The sequence below is a fragment of the Gallinula chloropus genome (assembly GCF_964237585.1).
Source record: "Gallinula chloropus genome assembly, chromosome: 10".
Taxonomy (NCBI): domain Eukaryota; kingdom Metazoa; phylum Chordata; class Aves; order Gruiformes; family Rallidae; genus Gallinula; species Gallinula chloropus.
In genome coordinates this window covers 13,870,067-13,887,423 of record NC_140095.1, presented here as the reverse complement: position 1 = coordinate 13,887,423, position 17,357 = coordinate 13,870,067, and the positions used below count along the sequence as shown (strand labels likewise).

Sequence of the window (17,357 nt, the reverse complement as noted above, 5' to 3'; positions counted from 1 at the left end):
CGAGCACACGGTAAGCGAAGCAGCAGCACGGAGGAGACGGATCCCCGGCGATACACCCGGTTAAGGGGAATTCTCCCCGGCCGGGGACAGCGGGGCACCGGGGCTGTGGGGACACCCGGGCACTGACACAGCACCCGAGCACTCGGGGCCTCCTCGGCTCGGCTCGGCTCGGCACAGCACGCTGCTCCGCCGGCCGCCCCCCTCAACGGACGCGGGTACATAGTGGCTCCTCCGCCCGTCGCAGGAAGCTGGGCCCTGCCCTCGGCCCCGCCATTTTGTGTCTCGACAAACCGGAACAGCCGCTGCCGGGCCGGCACCCACCGCCGCCCGGAAACCTCCGGCGGGCGGGCTGAGCGGCTCCGGCCGCCCCTCGGCCCCGGGCAGGCGGCTGGCGGGACCCACCACAACAAACCTCCCAGCTCGGCTCTCCGCCCTCCCTCTTTACGCGCTCCCCGCCACGCCCGTTGGCTGCGGCGCCTGTCCGTCAGGCTGGGAATTTCCCGGGGGCGGAGCCGCTGCCCCCTCCCTGCGTATCGCTTCCTCCCGTGGCGGCGGCGGACCGGAGTGGTACCGGCAGCGGCTCCGCCTCGGAGGCATCTCGGCAGGTGAGCTCGGGGCGGTGGGGGTGCCTGTCCCCCTCTGAGGGGCACTGAGTCGCGCCGGCCCAGCGGAGGGTCCCGGCGTTGGGGAGGGCTGGCGGGGAGAGGGGCGGCGCGGTGGCCGCGCTGGCTCGGTTCCCGGCCTCCCGGTCTGCCCGAGGGGAAGCCCCGGAGGGGACTTGGGCCGCGCCGTGCCGTTCCCCGGCGAATCAGCTCCCGGTGCCGCGGGTGGGTCGCGATGGCCGTGCCTCAGTTTCCCCTCTCGCAGGGCAGGGGCTGGGGTCTTTCCTCGCAGCTCGCGGAGGGCTTGTAGGGGAGCCGGGGTTCACCGCCGGCAGCAGCGCCCCGGGGGAGGAGAGGAGAAGCGCTCGGAGGTGCTGCTGCGGGGCGTCCCTCCTGTGCCCCCGCCTCGGGCGCTGGCCCCGCGGGCCGGGCAGCCCCGCACCGCTGCCCTACCCCGGGCTCGCCTCTCCCCTCGCTGGCTCTTGCACAACCCCGGCGTTCCCCAGGCCCACGCCTGTGCCTTCCGATTGTTTCTGGCTTGCGGTGCCCCTCGGGCAGGGGCTGTGTGTGGATTCTCCCCCGGGGAGCTGCGGGTTGCCAAGGCTGCTGGCAGCCTCCGGTCGGTGGAGGAGTCCCGATCGCATCCGATCCAGAGGCTGGAATAGCTGGAGCAGGGATAGCAGCATCCCCGTCTGCCTCCGCTCCTTTTTCGGGGAGGTGGTGGGCAGCTTTCGTCCTCATCTTCATCAATGCCAGGCTAAGACCCCCGGTGTGGCCAGGGGAAAGAAAGATGCTGCCCTGCTTTTGGGTGAAAATAGCTCTGGTGGGGACCTGCAGCCTCTTGGAGATCTGGCTGTCCCATTCCCCAGCACCCCGGGCATAGGTTGCTCCTTGTCACAGGGAGGTGAATGCAACTCTTTCCCTTCAGCTGTTATTTCTCTCTGCTTGGCTGAGTAGGAGCTGTTCTCCTGCCACAAGCTCCTTTGGAGTGCAGGTCTCATTGAGAGTGCTGGTACAGGCAGCTGGAGCCAGGAGACTGGACTTGAAGTGCCGGGGTGAGTTCTGGAGGCAGGAAGGCTCCAGCCAGGCATGTCCTTGAGAGCTGTCCCCATGGCAAGGCAAAGTAAGAAATAAGTAAAGAGGAGACACCTTTTCTGCAGCCTTTGGCATCATTCCTGGCTCTGCAAGAAATTCTACAACACCCTTTTGACCTGACCTATGCCAGCCAGACTTATTTAGCACAAGACCACGGGTTGTTGCTTGTCAGCAGCTGGTTCAAAACGCTCGTGGGTGGAGGAAGCTGAACCATCTACTCTTGTGGCGTTGCAGACTGCATTTTAGAGCAGTGATTCTTATGCTTTGGGTGACAGAGGAAGTAGCTTTGTGATGCCACTGCCTTGTGCTGCGTGGTTGTTGCCCAGCTGAAGCCAGTGGGTTGGGTGGGAGTAGCCCGGGTGGTGCTGGAGCTGGCAGGGAAGAGGGTGGCTGTGCCTCGCTCTGCGTTTGAGCGCTGTGTCAAGCAGCCATGATAGCTACCAAGCTCTGTAGGGGGGAAGAAATGGAGCAGGCAGCATAAAGCACAATGTCTTTGCAGCAGAAGACAGGGTCTTGCATAAAACACCACCACACCAGCCAGGGGAATACCACCCTGAGGCTGGCTGGCTGGCCTGCACCCGTAGCAGGGAACTCTGCAGCTGTGTGTGGTTACTCGTGTTTGTAAACGTTGCTCCAAATGGGGAAATGCTTTCTCCTCCCTGTGAGCAGCCTCATGGGAAGCAGGTTGTCTGGTGAAGAGAAGCCTCTGTGGGTTTCTTGGTTGAGTGTGGGATTTCTGGCTGGAGCACGTATGTAACATCTGCTGCCTTTCACCTGGGACTCAGTCTTTCCCATCCTCTCTCTGCAGCTAAGCCAGGCTGGGAAGGGAAATGCTTCAAGTGGAGGTTCAGACCTTTCGCTTCGAGGCCTGGGCCTTGCAGTGCCTGCTCGCTTCTTTTATTGCTCAGAGCCAATGGTCTGCAGTGCCCAGAAACTCTCTTTATCACTGCTTCCTCCTAAAGCCAGCTCTGCTTCTGCTTCCCTGCAAATCAGACCAGCCCAGCAGTGGTTGTGGAGCTGCTGGAGGGGAAAAGAAACCAGACTGGAGATTCTGGAATCTTACAGGTTTCCAGTAAAATAATCAATCAAACATAAATCCCTCCATAGTGTCTGTTTGAGTGGCTTTTGCTTTTCCTCCTCTGAGGAGGGATGCCAGCGGCCTGACAGCCCCAGTGATGGGAGAACGATGCTGACAGCCTGCAAGGATTTGCTTTCACTTGCGATCCTGGCAGGGAGGAGACTTCCTGGGAACGTTGAGTGTCAGGGTAAGGAAAACCCCATTCTCCAAAGGGCTAGGTTGTGCCCCCAGCATGGATTTCAGGAGGGAACTGCCAAGCTTGCCTCCTCCCCGGAGGTCGCTGCTGAAAGGAAGCCTCCAGCGGTGCCAGCCCGCTCGCTGCGCAGGATTCGCATCCTCTGCCTTTCTATTTTCAGCTCTTTGGTAATTTAAAAACAGGAATCGTTTCCTTCATTTCCTCCTCCTGCCTGGCCGCTGTGGCAACGGCGGTGGCACCGTGACCACACCACGTTGCATGGCAGGGAACAACCCAGACACAGCTACACGATGCCACCTCGCTCCCAAGCCACAGCACAGCTAGTGAAATACGGCCCTGCCTTCACCTTCACCTCTGAGTCTCCCCTGCCCTCTCACTCTCTTTGTTCTCTCCTTTTGCTGAGTTGTCATAAAAAGTGACTACCTAAAGGTGTTCCCACTTGCAACCAGGTGATGGTGGCATCTGGCAACTGGACACAGCTGGTGAGCTAGAGCCAGGCAGCCGTGGTGGTGCATGGTTGGCCCTCAACCCCCAGTGTGGTGAAATGCCATCAGACTAGCTTAGAAAGTGTTGATTGGCAAAAAGAGAAGTGTTTTCTGGTGGCTCGGTGGTTTCTTTTGGAGTTAGTGGTAGTCATGTGTTCTTGGTGTTTCTAACCTTCTTTAGGCTCTGGTCCTCTCCTGGTGTTTTTATGGAGACGTGAGATTTGTCGCTGCAGACCTCACCTTTCAGAGCTCTTGAGAAAGAAATCAAAAAACCAAACCAAAAAAACCCAGGGCTGGGAACGAGGAGCTGGTGGTCCAGGGTCTTGTCCCCAGGGTGACTGCTCAGTAGTCCCAGCTACTGCTTGCAGAAATGGGGCTGTTCCTCCACCCTGGGCAAACCCACCCTGACTCCCTGGTGATGGGCTCAGGTGCTGTGGAAACCCTTTCCTCTTGTTGGGTCTTGTTTGCTGGTGAATTCCTGGCTGATCTGTGCTTCAGTCAGCTGGGGATAGTTCAGTTCCTCTCCCTGGTTGCACATCTCTGGCAATGCACAGAAATAGCTGCTGCTGCTGCTCAGTGTACCCCACAGCTGGGCAGCTCCTGGGGGTCACTGCCTCCAGACCCTTGGGTCTTGGCTGCCAGGTCCCCCCCCATGCGGGGCCATGGGTGACAGTGGCAGGGGTGGGGAAAGGGTTGGTGGAAAGGGCAGAGCAAGAGGAATATGAGACCTACCAACAGATGCATCTGCCAACAGCAAACAGCTGCTGAGGTTGTGCGTAATTACCTGCCCTCGAGGTGGGTGTTAATTGCTGCTCCAGTTGTGGATGCTGCCAGGTGACAGTTGTCATCTGGAAAGTCCCTCGTGGGCAAGTGGGTCATCTAAACCAGTGATCAGTCTGGATCACTCTTGGCATGAGCACTGGTCAAGATGGCTTTTGGGTACAGGCTTCCACCCTTCCTCTTTCAAAATGCTGCCCCCCTCCCCAGCCCCTCCTGCTCATGAGTGCCCCAGCTGGGTGAAAGGCACTTAGGGGTGCCCATGGGTCCCCCTGTGGTTTCCCCCTCCCCAGGCAGCTGGCTCTGCAGGCAGCACCCCAGCTCCAGCTGGCATTGTTCCCAGGGCTGTCTCAGCTGCCCTGCTTCATAATGAGCTGGCTCTGAGTGTGGGCATGGGAGGGGGGTGGGGAGATTTTTAATAAGTCAGGCCTTAATACACAGCAGCTGCTTCATCACCCCCAGGAGGTGGGTGAGACCTGGGGCTGGGACAGCTGGGCAGTGTCCCCAGGCCAGACGTCAGCGAGGAGGTGGCCTTGGGCCCCCCCAAATCCAGGGAGTTAATAAAGCATGTGTGTGTTTCTTCTCATCCTTTGCTCCTGGCCCACAGTGTGCCTGGCTGTTCCCCATGCCCCCATTTTGGAAGCCATGCCATCAACAGCCAGTTTCTCTGGCTGAGCCAGAGGGCAGAGCAGGGCCCTGATGGGGCTTATTTACCCCCCACCCGGTGCTGCCCAAGCAGCCCACCAGCTGTGGGTTGAGGCTTTTGCTGCTGCAGCCTCTGCCCTGACCCCTGCCAACCAAAAACTATCCTGCAGCGAGCGGGATGCTCCAGTGACAGTGCTTGACTCCACGCTGGTGAGAGTGGATGCTGCTGGCCTGGGTCTCCATCCCCAGGGAGGTGCAGGCTGTCACCTCCTTGGGGACTCCCATGCCCCACAGAGTGAGAGCCGGCGTGGGGTGGGGGTGCTGGGTGATACCGCTTCTCGTGACGCTTCTCATGGCTGTGAGTCACCCCGAGCAGGACTGGAGGGGGAAGTGCCTTCACCTGGGACACTTCTCTGCTGGCCAGCGAGCAGCGAGCAGCTCTGCTTCCCTCAGCGTGGCACCCCAGACCCCTGCACGGCTGGGACCAGAGGAAGGTGACGCTGTGCTCCATTGCCTTGCAGGGATGCCTGGCTGGGAGGTAGGCGACTGAATGGCGGGCATGGAAGGGAGAGGACCCTACCGCATTTACGACCCCGGCGGGGGGACGGAGGAGAATGTATCCACAGCCTTTGAGCGGCTGGTGGAGGAGAACACCCGGCTGAAGGAGAAGATGCAGGGGATCAAGTCTATCGGTAACTGCTGCGTGGCTGGGGGATGGAGCTTGTGTTTGGGGCAGCTCAGTCTGTGCCCACTGAGCTTGGGAGTTTTCCTCTATTGAAGAAAGGTGCCTTAAGAAGCTGGGGGTCTTGGTGCTGGGGCAGTAGCAAAGTTCTCCCCATCTTGGGGGTCGAGCAGGATGTCTGGGCTTGTTCCCGTGGGGGGTGCAGAGGGAGCAAGGCTTTTGCTGAGCTCCAGGGATGCTTTGAGGTAGGATAAATGGCTGGAGAGGGGAAAAAAAGGCAAGCAGTGGAGCAAGGCTGGCTTCCCAGAGTCCTGCAGTGACAGGTCATGGATGCCTGCATCTGCTCTGCCTTTGAAAGCCCCCGCCACCCACAGCCCCTGTTGTGTCAGGGGCATTTCCCAGGTGCTGCTCTAAGAGGCTGGCGTTGGGTGCTCCCTGTGACGGGAGCAGGGATGTGTTGGTGTTGAAACGCCCCAGCCAGGTCGTGCCACCCCCTTTCCCTTCTCAGCTGCATTCCCCCACTTGCCCCCAGTTTTGCTTTCGGTCTCGTGACCCAGCTTCTGCTTTCAAGTCCCGCTTCTGCAGCCGAATTTCCACCTGCCTTGTGATTCCAGTCACCGTGTCACCGTGCCCCTCTACCTGCAACCAGGACTCACTGGCACAGGAGCAGCTGCCCATGGTGGGGACAGGATTGCATTGCTGGTGCCAGGCCCCCATGCTGGCAGGCTGGACCCTGCACCACTTGGGCTTAAATTTGGCCCTTCTGGGAAGGAGAGGAGACCTCTGAGAGATGCAGTGCTGCCCTTCTGCCTCCTGTAGCCAGTCCTCTATGTGTCAGCATGGGGAACGCTGCAGCCAGTCAGCCACTGATACAGCTTTGCTATTAGATTTGGTCAAGCAAAGATCTTTCTGGGTGAAGGACTGTGCTGGGCACTCTTCACCCAAGCAGAGGGCTTGGGGTTGGTGGATGGAGCTGCTGCAGGGCAGGCGCCCAGGGAAGGGAGATTGAGCATCTTTCTGTTGTCCACAACAGGAGAGCTGCTGGAGGAGTCCCATGTGGAGGCATCCAAGCTGCGGCAGAAAGCAGAGGACCTTGTGAAGGACAACAAAATGCTGGTGGCATCTTCCTTGGAGGACCTGGTGGAACCCGGAGGTAGGAGACAGGAGGCTCGCTGTGGATGGCTTGGGATCCCAAACTCAGGGGAAGGGAGAGGGTGTAAAGGAGACTTTCATGAGAGTTTCTGGCAGCCCTCTTGTCTCCAGAGCGTGTCAAACCACTGCCATCCTCCCTTCTCCTGGAGGGAGGTTTCTGTCCAATCCCCATAGATGGGAAAGAAGCCATCCATGGGTGTCTAACCTTGCAGGGTACCTATTCTATGTATCCCTGTGCCAGCTAGGGAGAGGCTCTGCTCTCCAAAAGGCTCATGGCTGTATCCTGTCCCCTCTCCACAGCTGTCGGTCCTGATCCCAGCTCCACACAGGCTGCCCCGGGCAGTGCCCAGCCGGACACAGAAGCACGGAAATCTCCTCCAAGTGTGAGTCTGAGTGGGAGAGCTGGTGCTGGCATGGCCAGAGGAGAGACTCCATCTAGTTAAAGCAAAAGGAGGCAGCCTTTAGTCTCTAGAAACAGGGATAAATCTGAAAGGAGGGGTCAGCTTCCCTGCTGTGCCCCTGTCCCCGTGGTTCCTCTCTCCATGCAGTGGGCATCCTAGGTTGCTGTTCCCCAGGGAGACCTGACCTGGATGCCTCCCCTTACAGGGATCCTCCTCAGAGTTCGAGATCGTGGCTGTTGAAGCACAGGGGTTTCCCCAGGACAGTGGGAGAGTGGTGAGTGGCCATGGTACCTGTGGGATTTGGTGGGCAGTGGGTGGAGAGTCGAGCCTGTGGGCAGACTGCAGAGGAGGGATAAACTCTGCATGGGTGTTCTGGGGAAGCAGAGCCAGCCCCACGTGACCCCCAGGACAGTGTTTGTGTCATGGTGTCCAGTCTGCCACCAATGACAATGAGGGGGCTTGGGCAGCCTGCAGGCAGGAGGGAACTGTGCAGCCTCAAGGCCAGTCCTTCCTGTGTCTCACTGGGGCTGGAGGGCTCATGAGTGATGGCACATGTGTCCTAGCATGTCCCCCCCATGTCTGGCCAAGGTGGGGAGAAGGGACACTGTGCAGGGTGTCCAGCAAGGGCCCCTGAGTACAAGTGGCCTGGCCAGGCTTCACAGGGCCAGCAAAGCAGCTGCAGCCAGACAGGGACACTGGTGTCTCCAGGTGCCATGTAACAGTGACAGCAAGGGCTGTGATGACCCAAGAAGCCATCAGCGATGCTCTGACACTCACCTCCTGACAGCCACACTGGGTGGGAGAACCAAGTCTCTTCTCCAAGAATTGTTATTGCTGACAGGGTCTGCCCCAGCCAAGGCATCTCTGTGTGACACCTGAATGTCCCCTGAGCTGGTACTGCCCTGTTCTGCCCTACTCTGGCTTTTTGTGTGTGCTACAAGGGAGAGGAGCAGGGATGGGGAGCCCAGAGGGGACAAACATCAGCCACCATCGCATGGTAGCAGGAAGGGGACAGACTGTCAGTGCACATCCCTGTTTGCATTGGCCAGAGAGGTTCCAGGAGGGGTTGAGTCTTGTTGGACCCTCCCTGTGTGCAGCCATGGGGCAATGGGGAGTGGGTGGCACCACTTGGTGGCTGAGCTGAGCGCTAGTCCTGTGCTTGCACCCATGCTCTGCCAGGTCCCCTGGCTGGGCTTGGGTCCTCACTGCCTCCCCTCACTGTGACCAGTGCTGGTGGGAGGAACCAGACATGTTGTGACCCACACACATCCTCCTGTGACAGTTTTTGGGTTGTAAACCCCAGGACCAGAGTGCTAGGGACATCCTGTGAGCCTCACCCTGTGCAGTGCTGCCCAGGGTGTTCCCAAGGGTGGCTGGGTGTCAGCAGGGCAGGGAGCACAGCAGGTGAAGGTGTGCCAGTGCTGCCCCACCTCCTCCCAGGCAGTAGAGGAGTAAACCAGCCATATCAGGGGAGGATGAGGCTGCTGGGGACACCCCTTGTGCATGGGTGGGGTGTGCTGTGACGCTGGCGGGTGTGCCCTGACCCAGACTCTCCTGGCCACCATTTAAATCCTGTGCATCACACCTTTGGCTGACACCTGCCACAGAGCCCTGGGAGCTGCAAAGCCATGCTGGAGGATGGGAGGAAGGTGTGGATGGGGGGTTAGGGAGTGGACACCCCTCCCACAGCAAACCTCAGCTCCCAATGCAGGTTGGGGACAGGCCTGAGATCTGCTGGGATTTCTAGTCCTGGTGCTGATAGGGAGAATGGATGTGTGGTGGAAATGCCCCTGTTGCTATCAGCCAGCTGGGAGCATGTTCTGCTCGGGCTGCTGAGGAACATGGGGAATCCATGGGCTGGGAGAGCTGCTGTCACGTCCCCTTCCACCCAGGGACTTGGTGTCCCATGTCCAGCAGCTGGGAGTCAACCCTGTATAAAGGCAACACAGTTTTTTGGTGCAGTGAGAACTGCTGCAGAGTTGGTGCTGTCCCAGCTCCCCACAGCAGCCCTGGATGGGAGACAAGGCTGTCCTGCCTCAAGAGGGAATTTTGCAATGCTCCCTGAATCATCCTGACTCTGCTTCATCTCTTCTCTGTCCCCAGGATTTGGAGCAGCCACCGAATGAGGACACCAACCTGCTGCCCCAGCTGCAGCAGCTGGAGAGCACGCTGAGTGGCTGCACCAAGGAGGCCAGCAAGGACCAGGTCTTCGTGCGCATGGGCTACATGGCCTCTGAGCTCAAGCGCCTGGCTTCCAAGGTGCACAAGAATGAGCAGAGAACATCATTCCTGCAGGTGAGCAAGGGCTGTCTGGGCTCTTTAAGGGGGTTTTCTCTTCCCCCACCCCTGCCCTTTTTTTCTTCCCCACCAAACCCTTCCTGCCCACCCTGAGATGGACACCCACTTATGTGCTAGGGCTGGGTAGGAGGTGGGTGGCCAGGCAGGTTCCTGGGGCTGGCAGTGGTCCTTATACTGCCTGTGTTCTTCCCCAGACACTGTGTGAGACGCTGCATAGTGAGAACAAGGAGCTGCGAACCAAGCTGGAGCGGGACCTGGAGCAGAGAAACCAGGCGCTGGAGAAGCTCAGGTGAGGGTGGGTGGCTGGGAGGAGGACAGGGCTGCCTGAGGTGGTTCTTCCTGCTGACCTGGCTCTCCCTGCCGGCAGGTGTGAGAACCAGGAGCTCCGGAGGATGGTGACATTGAGCAGCCAGGACAGTGGGAAGAGGGAAGCTGCTGAGCAGCAGCAGGTGAGGAGGCAGTGTCGCCTTCAGAGAGGGCTGGGAAGGAGGCGAGGAGCTCACTTGACACTTCAGCAAATGTGGCTTCGTTTTAATTGAGCCTCTAGTTTGTCCCAGTATGACCAGCAGAGCTTCTCAGGGTCTGGAGGGGATGGGGGAGGCTGCTGGGGGGGAACTGGCTCGTGTTTAGCCGGCCTTGGGCACAGCCTCCACAAAAGCCCTGAGGGTCCCCCCGTGCGCGTCCAGCAGAGCGGGGCCGCGGTGGAGAAGGCGCCGGGCAGAGGAGAGCTGGAGGCCAAGGAGAAGAAGGTGAAGATCCTGGAGCACCAGCGCAGGGAGGTGAGGCTGGGGCTGGGAGGGAGGCACTGCCAGGAGCAGGGTGGGAGCGGGCGCAGGGGGGTGTGGCTGGGACAGCACTGGGAGACCCAGACAGGGCTGCGGAGCCGCAGGGAAGCATTGCTGGAGCTGGGGCCTCCATCCAGCTGGTCCCTGAGGTGCTTTCAAGATGGGAAGCTGCTGGGTATTGCCATGGCTGGCTTGGGGAAGGGCTCGGGCTCCCGTTCAGCTGTCCCTCTCTCCCCACAGCTGCTGGAGGTCAATAAGCAATGGGACCAGCACTTCCGAGCCACAAAGCAGAAGTACGAGCAGAAGGTAGGGCTGGGTGCTCAGGGCCACACCTCTGCTGAGCGCCAGCTGGGGGGGACCTGGGGGAGGTGGACTGCAGGGGAAGGTTTTGGGGCTGCCTATGCCCCCTTCCCCCCAGAGTGGATCCTTTGGGGCAGGTCAACATCCCCGTTCCCTCCGGCAGGTCACAGACCTGCACCAGGAGCTGGCTGAGGCCCGGCGGGCACTGAGCGAGCTGGAGTCAGAGAGGGAGCAAAAGCAAAGGGATTTTGACCGCAAGCTGCTCCTGGCCAAGTCCCGGATTGAAACAGAGGAGGTGAGTCCTTTGGGAAGGGGGACAGGGAGCTGCTGGCCCCATTGCCCTGCCCTGTCTGATCTCCATCCCCCCTGGGTCCTGCAGGCAGAGAAGGAGAGGCTGGCCATGGAGGTGAGGGACCTGCAGCAGAGGATGCGGTTCCTGCAGGAGCAGCTGGCTCCCGTCACCAGGCAGCGGGAGTACCAGGAGAAGGAGATCCAGAGGCTGAACAAGGTGGGGGCCAGAGCAAACCCCTCCCTGCAAAATGTTTTAGGGGTTGTTTTTTCTCTCGTTCTCTGTCCTCCTCTCTCAAATCCAAAACCCTGATCAATCCCCCTCTTTTCTACCCCTTTGCACAGGCAGGAGCTTCTCAGACAATGCCCACCACATCTCCCTAGGTCCCCAAGAAAGGGAGATGGTGGGAGTCTGTAGTTCCTTTTGCTCTTGCCCAGTTATACCTATTTCCCGTGTTATGCATGTGTCCATGGCCCTCTGGAGATGTCACAGGTACAGCATCTCTCTGACCCCGTTCCCTGCTCCTCCTCTTCCTCTCCAGGCACTAGAGGAAGCCCTGAACGTCCAGGCCTCCCCACCACCCATCTTTGCCATGGAACCAGTGGGGAAGATGCCACAGCAAGAGCTGCTGACCCAGAATGAGCTCCTCAAGCAGCAGGTAGGGCAGGACACAGAGCTGCTGGAGGCAGAGAGCAAGCTATACCCCCCCCCAGACCTCTCCAGCAAAGTGGCTGGTGTGGTCAGGGCTGGCAAGGTGGTGACGGGGTGTTTGGGGAAGCTGTCCACCCTCAGCCAGGTGCACCCACACTCTTCCCTCCTGCCAGGTAAAAATTTTTGAGGAGGACTTCCAGCGGGAGCGGAGTGACAGGGAGAGGATGAACGAAGAGAAGGAAGAGCTGAAGCAGCAGCTGGAGAAGCTGCAGAAGCAGCTAGTCCTCTCCAACAACCAGGTGAGCAGCACTGGGTGCCACCAGCAGCACCTTTGGGAGCCCCATTGTTCCCCCTGGTCCATCAGAGGGGTGCTTATCCCCAACATCACAGCACCCATACCCATCTTGCAGCAGGGGCTGAGTGGGGACAGAAGGGCTGGAGTGGTGGTTTTGCTGCTCCTCCTTGCCAGAACATCTCCTTTCACTCATGTCTTCCTCTTGCCCCTTTCCTGGGGATCTGATGGGGGGTGGACTGGTGCAGGTGTTCCCACAGGGCACGGCAGCATCCCCTGCCCCACAGACACAGGGGTAGCAGGGTGGGCTCTGCACTAATCCCGCCTTGCTCCCAGCTGCGAGCCTCCAAGGATGACTGCCAGAGGGAGAAGGAGGAGAAGGAGAAGCTGAAGAAGCTGCTGAAACAGCACAAGCAGGTGGGGATGGGGGTGGGGAAACCCTTCCCAGGTGGAGGGGCAGCTCTGAGCTGGGTGGTAGGAACAGGCTGCCCTTGGGCCTCTTCCCAGCATCTCCTCCTTGCCTCCTCACAGGCTTCTGGAGAGAGGCTGCACCCCGAGCCGCTGCAGGGGCCGCTGGGCCCTGCCTGCCCCATGTACCAGTACCAGTACAGTCCCCCCGTGGCTCACCCCATGTACCATGGCTTCGAGGAGTGGCAGCAGATCCGCTACCCGCCCGCGATGCCGGGCGAGCACACACCAGCACAGAACTACCACCACTTTCCCCCGGTGAGTGGGGGGAGGGTCCTGTGGGAGCAGGTCTGGGGCTTCTTGTGACCCAAACGGCTTTCCCAGGGTCGCTCTGTGCTCCACGTGTTGGGTAACTCCCTGTCCCTGTTCCCTCTCCCGCAGCCCGAGTACCCGTGGCGCCCGCCCTGCGCCATGGCTCGCAGCCAGAACGCTCAGGCAGTGACCGGGGTGAAACCGGTCCCCAAGGACATGGGTAAGGCTTGGACCCACGGTGAGGGGAGTGTCTCCATCCCTTCCCTGAGACCCTGGGGCTTCTCTGAACGCTTGGGGGGTAGGATGGGGGAACAGCTCACCAGGCACTGCCCACTTCAGCCCCCACCTCTGATCAGCTGAGGGGTGATTCTGCTGTGGTGTTTGTCCCTGATGCACCCCTACAGTATCTGAAGCATCTCCCCATCAGCCCCACAGCCCCCAAGCAATCAGTGCTTGGGGCTAACACCCCCTTCCCCCCCCCCTCCCCCCCCCAATGCCTGGCATCTCTCCCCTTGGGCTTGCTTGGGCATGAAGACCCACACTCACCCTGTGCCACCCTCTCTTGTGTCTCAGAACAGGCAGGTCCGGGGTTGCCCTAACGCCAAGGACGAGCTGCGCTGTGATACTGGCCGAAGAAGAGTAGGGTGTGTGTGTGTGTGCCTGTGTGTATATATCTAGGAGCTTCCTCCAGCTGCCTATCCCCATACACGGACACACAGTGGATGTGGCCATACCTGTGGCCTGGAGCAGCTCAGGAATGCATCCCCACGAGGAAAGTGTGAAGGAGGGACAGCAGGTGCCACCACGGTGGCAGCAAACACAGGGTCAGGCCCTGTGGCCATCCCTTTCCCCATGAAGCATCAGGCTTGGCATCACTGTAGACCCAAGCCAGCTCCCTGGGGAAGATGAACTGGTGTTTCTCAGGAGCTGCCCCAGTCTGGGGGTGTCCGTTCGGCCCCTGAAGGAACAGGTGACAGTGGGGACTCCAGCACTGGGAGCTCCTGTGCTTGCAGCCCTGGGCCTGCTGCAGCCATGGACTGGGCTGAGGGGGCTTGGTGTCTTTGTATTTATTTAAGGACTGAAGCGTAGCTGAGTCTCTCTGGTTTTATCCTGAAAGCTGTGTTCCTTAGGGAAGGCTGTGTGCGGGGCTGGGAGGGATGTCAGAGCTGCTGGGCCCACTGTGCTCAGATGTAGCCACAGCACCCACCCGGAGCACCCAACCCCTGCACCAGCACCCCAGGACCTATTGCCCCAAGTGCATGCCCCCCATCTTCCCCAGGCACTGGCCTCAGCCCCTTGGTGCTCCTGCTCTGTGCCTATGCCAGGGCAGGGATCTGCCTGCTGCCCGTCCCCCCTTCTGCTTTTCCCTGCAGCAATGGCCTTGGGCATGGTCTTAATTGCGCAGAGGCAATCTTCCTCCAGGAAAACAAGTTTGGGCAGGCTTGGGGGACACCATCACCCTACTTCTGCAAGTGTGACTGCCACGTGCATGGCAGCACGAACTGGGGGGCCTGGTCCCCACTCCTCACTCATTTTTTTGTGGGCCTCCCCCCATGCTGTGTACTGATGCCCCCCACCCCCTTCCACATATGCTGGGCTGTGATGACAAATCCATTTTTGTAGCTGATGTGAGAAAAACAGTTTCTCCAGCTGGGACCCATCCCTCACTGCTGGGACCCATCCCTCACTGCTGGTACCCCCAGGCTGGCTGCTCTGCCCCCCGCCTTTTCCAACCCGCCCCAGCTCTGGCCAAGAAGCAGGGCTGTGCATTTGCAGAGCCTTTATTTGGCGTTTCTGGGGCAGGGGCTGAGGGGCTGGCCCTCCCTGGCTGGGAGAGGAGCACGTCTCTGCACCGGGACCACGGGCAGCTTGAATGCACTGAAGAGCTGCTCCGTGCCCAGCAGGATCAGGCCGGGCCCGCCCCAAGCTGGGGCTTTCGGGCTCAGCCTTCATGGAGACGTCATCTTCTGCTCGGGGGGTGGCTGTCCCCTACACAGCCCTGCTGCCTGGCAAGGCAGGGGGGCAAGCTGGTGGCCAGGAGGAGGTGGCACTGCTGGGAGGGAAGGTGGGACATGGGGTTACTGGGAAATGTCCCCATCCCCTCGCTGAGGTCTCTGCCACGGGGTTGCCCAGCATCCAGCTGGGGGGTGCCAGAGACGGGAGCGAGGGAGGGGGCAGCGTGCTGGTGCGGCGGTGTTTGGTTCCTGCTGATGGCAAGCATCCCTCGAGGGGATGGATGAATGGATGGGGAGCAGCCCTGCAACAGCACAGGGGGTGGGGGGGGAAATCCCCCACCTCTACTGGCCCTGTTGCTGCTGCTGCCTCATGTAGTCAATGATGTCGTTCTTCACGACGGCGATGTTGGCGCGGTGGTACCAGCGCATGACGGGCACGCCGTCGGGGCCCACCAGGAATTTCTCGAAGTTCCACTTGATGTCATGGTTCCTTAAGGGCTCCCAGAAGAGGTTCTTGGGGTTCCCAAACTCCTCTGCCACTGGGGGACAGGCGTTCTGCAATGGGCCAGCATGTCACTGCCTCATCCCCACTAAGAAAAGCTGGGCACAACTCCCCCTTCCCTTCCCCTCACCCCCCTGCCAGCATGGCACCCACCTTCAGGAAGGTGTAGACCTTCTGCTCCTTGGCCCCATTCACATCCCCTTTCTGGAAGAGCTGGAAGTTGGGGACGAAGCCACCTCCTGGCCGGACATACCTGTGAGGGGTGGGTGGGCAGAGCATCACGCACTGGGCAGCCCTTGGTGCTGCAGGGGGGTGCTGGGGAGCCCCAAGGCCTGCAGTGCCAGGCTGGGGGTGGGAGTAGCAGCCAGGGGCCAGGTGCCCCATGCCCCCATTCCCAGTACTCACTTCAGCGCAGGGAGGATCTCCGAGTTCTGGCCAGGTTCCTGCTTCCCAAACTGGTTGGAGGGGAAGCCCAGGACGACAAGCCCATAGGGCCCCAATTCATTTTGTAGTGCATTCAGTTCTGTGCACAAGCAGAGCCAGGCGGGGTTAGCAGGGGCTTGGGTTCACACACCCCACCCAACACCTGCACTGACCCCCTTGGAGAGCACCCGGGCCTTGCCAGGTCCTGGGGAGCAGTCATTACCCCTTCCCCCAGCTCCCTGGAACAGGACAGAGCACAGGGACCTGCCAGGGCTGCATTCCTAGGGGTACCACCTGCTCCTCAGCTGCCCTGTCCCCCGCAGTGCCTGTGCCCCATGGGACTCTTACCCAGGTACTGCAGGGTGAGGCCTCAGTATGTGGCCACGTTGACGAAGAGCACCATCTTCCCTGCGTAATTCCTAAAGGGGATGTACTCGTCCCCATCGATGGTCAGGGCCCCGTAGTCGTAGATGGTGCCCTGCACTGAGCCGTAGCATTTCACCTGTGGGGTGAGGAGCATCCAATGGGACCAGGCTGGGGGCTGATGGCCACCCTCCCCAGCCACCCCACAGCCTCCCACTGGAGCAGAGGGGTCCAGCACCTGCCCACCTCATCTCTCCTGCCCCAAATGCTGCTGGCAGCAGCTAGGCTCTGACACACTGAAGTCAGGGTGACAGGATGGGCTGGCGTGTGCACGTACACACACATGTGTGTGCACACACGTGCACATCCAGCTGCAGCTGGAGGGATGTTTACCCTGTCAGGGTCCAGCAGGAAAAGGAGAGGCTGGAAAACAGCCTGAGCGGCTGTGGGGAGACCAGCTCCAGCCCCTCTGGGGCTGCAGGTGGGGCCCGTACCCCTGCCCGCACCCCTCAGGGGAAGGGACACCCTGGAACAGCACCGGCTGCTGTGCCACGGCAGAGCCAGGCCCTGGCAAAGGTGGGACCAGACCCATGCAGGGGCGTGGAGCAGCCTCTGCCTGCGGTGCTGCAGGGGTTAACCCAGGGGAGCCCATCTCCCCTTCCCGTCAGGGGACCCAGGCTCACCCAAGTGCCACCGAGGGGCTATTTTGGGAGCTGGCAGGAGATAAAGTCACAGGGGCTCTGCCCGGGGAGCTCAGGCTCCGTGGGGCCGGCGGCTCCCGGCGACAGGGCTCTGCTTTGCCCTCCCGGCGTGGGGAGGCTGGCGGGGGGCTGCGGGTGACAGTCACCCCTGCTCTCTGCCCACCGGGGGCACAGCAGCACCCACACCCCAAACATGGGTGGGCCCCCCTGGACACTGTGCATGGAGCCGATCCCCCCATGCTCTGGCCCTGTGGGGGTCACAGGGGGGAGGACCACAAGGCTCTGCCCTCCTCTGCCCCCAACCCCAGGGCAGCGATTTCCCCCCCTCCCCCGCCTTGCAAGAACCAGACCAGAACCCCCAGGCACCGAAACAGGAGGTGTGGGGGGGTGTCACCGTACCCCACCCCGCCCCCGGGGGCTCTGCAGCAAGCTTGGGGGACAGGCGGGTCCCCAAGAGTGCCACATTCCCCACCCCACTCTCCTCCGCAGCCCCCGTGGGGGTCTCCCCCCACCCTCTTACCTTCTCCCTCTCCTGGCTCTGCCCCGGCTGGACGAGCCCAGCCAAGAAAAGGGGCAAAATCCAGGCGCTGTGGGACCAGCCCCCCATGGCCGGGGCGGGCGCGGGGTGCGGGCACCCTCCTCACACCCCCGGGGGAGAGCGCTGGCGGGGGAGGGACACCTCCGCCTGTCGCCTTCTGCCACCTCCGAGCCCGAGAGCCGAGAAATAGCTGCTGGGCTGAGCGGGGGGAGCCAATCGCCGGGAGGAAGGCCGGGCCCAGGGCTGCGTTAACCGTGTGGGCCCTGGGACGGACATCGCTCCGGCCGGAGGGGGGGTGTGGGGAGGGGGCTGGCAGTGCCATGCTGGCACCCCGGCGTGGCAGGGACGTGGGACACCCGTAAACACACGGGGCAGCCGCATGTGCCGAGGGGTTTATGCAACGAGCTATGTGAGCCGCGAACGTGGG

General features: G+C 60.9%; 2 protein-coding genes across 8 annotated transcripts; one reads left to right on the top strand and one right to left on the bottom strand.

Moving 5' to 3' along the window:
* The first annotated feature begins 418 nt into the window (after positions 1–418).
* On the top strand, positions 419–13,536 carry TNIP1 (TNFAIP3 interacting protein 1). 7 transcript variants are annotated; one of them, XM_084268417.1, is made up of 18 exons: positions 419–605; positions 5,400–5,570; positions 6,594–6,713; positions 7,013–7,095; positions 7,319–7,387; positions 9,217–9,408; positions 9,606–9,700; positions 9,779–9,860; positions 10,101–10,190; positions 10,437–10,502; positions 10,660–10,791; positions 10,876–11,004; positions 11,327–11,443; positions 11,610–11,735; positions 12,065–12,145; positions 12,260–12,454; positions 12,578–12,668; positions 13,027–13,536. In XM_084268417.1, exons 2-18 carry the CDS (start codon positions 5,429–5,431, stop codon positions 13,089–13,091), a joined length of 1,875 nt encoding a protein of 624 aa, XP_084124543.1. In that variant the 5' UTR covers positions 419–605; positions 5,400–5,428; the 3' UTR covers positions 13,092–13,536. The 7 variants fall into 7 exon arrangements, with proteins under 7 accessions (XP_084124543.1, XP_084124545.1, XP_084124542.1 ...); XM_084268419.1 differs by having other exon boundaries at positions 13,022–13,536; XM_084268416.1 differs by having other exon boundaries at positions 10,098–10,190.
* Positions 13,537–14,213: 677 nt separating this feature from the next.
* On the bottom strand, positions 14,214–17,091 carry GPX3 (glutathione peroxidase 3). Its single transcript, XM_084268576.1, has 5 exons — positions 16,913–17,091; positions 15,677–15,830; positions 15,311–15,428; positions 15,059–15,158; positions 14,214–14,958 (listed from the first exon to the last, which is right to left on the bottom strand). Exons 1-5 carry the CDS (start codon positions 16,997–16,999, stop codon positions 14,746–14,748), a joined length of 672 nt encoding a protein of 223 aa, XP_084124702.1. The 5' UTR covers positions 17,000–17,091; the 3' UTR covers positions 14,214–14,745.
* Positions 17,092–17,357: the final 266 nt, after the last annotated feature.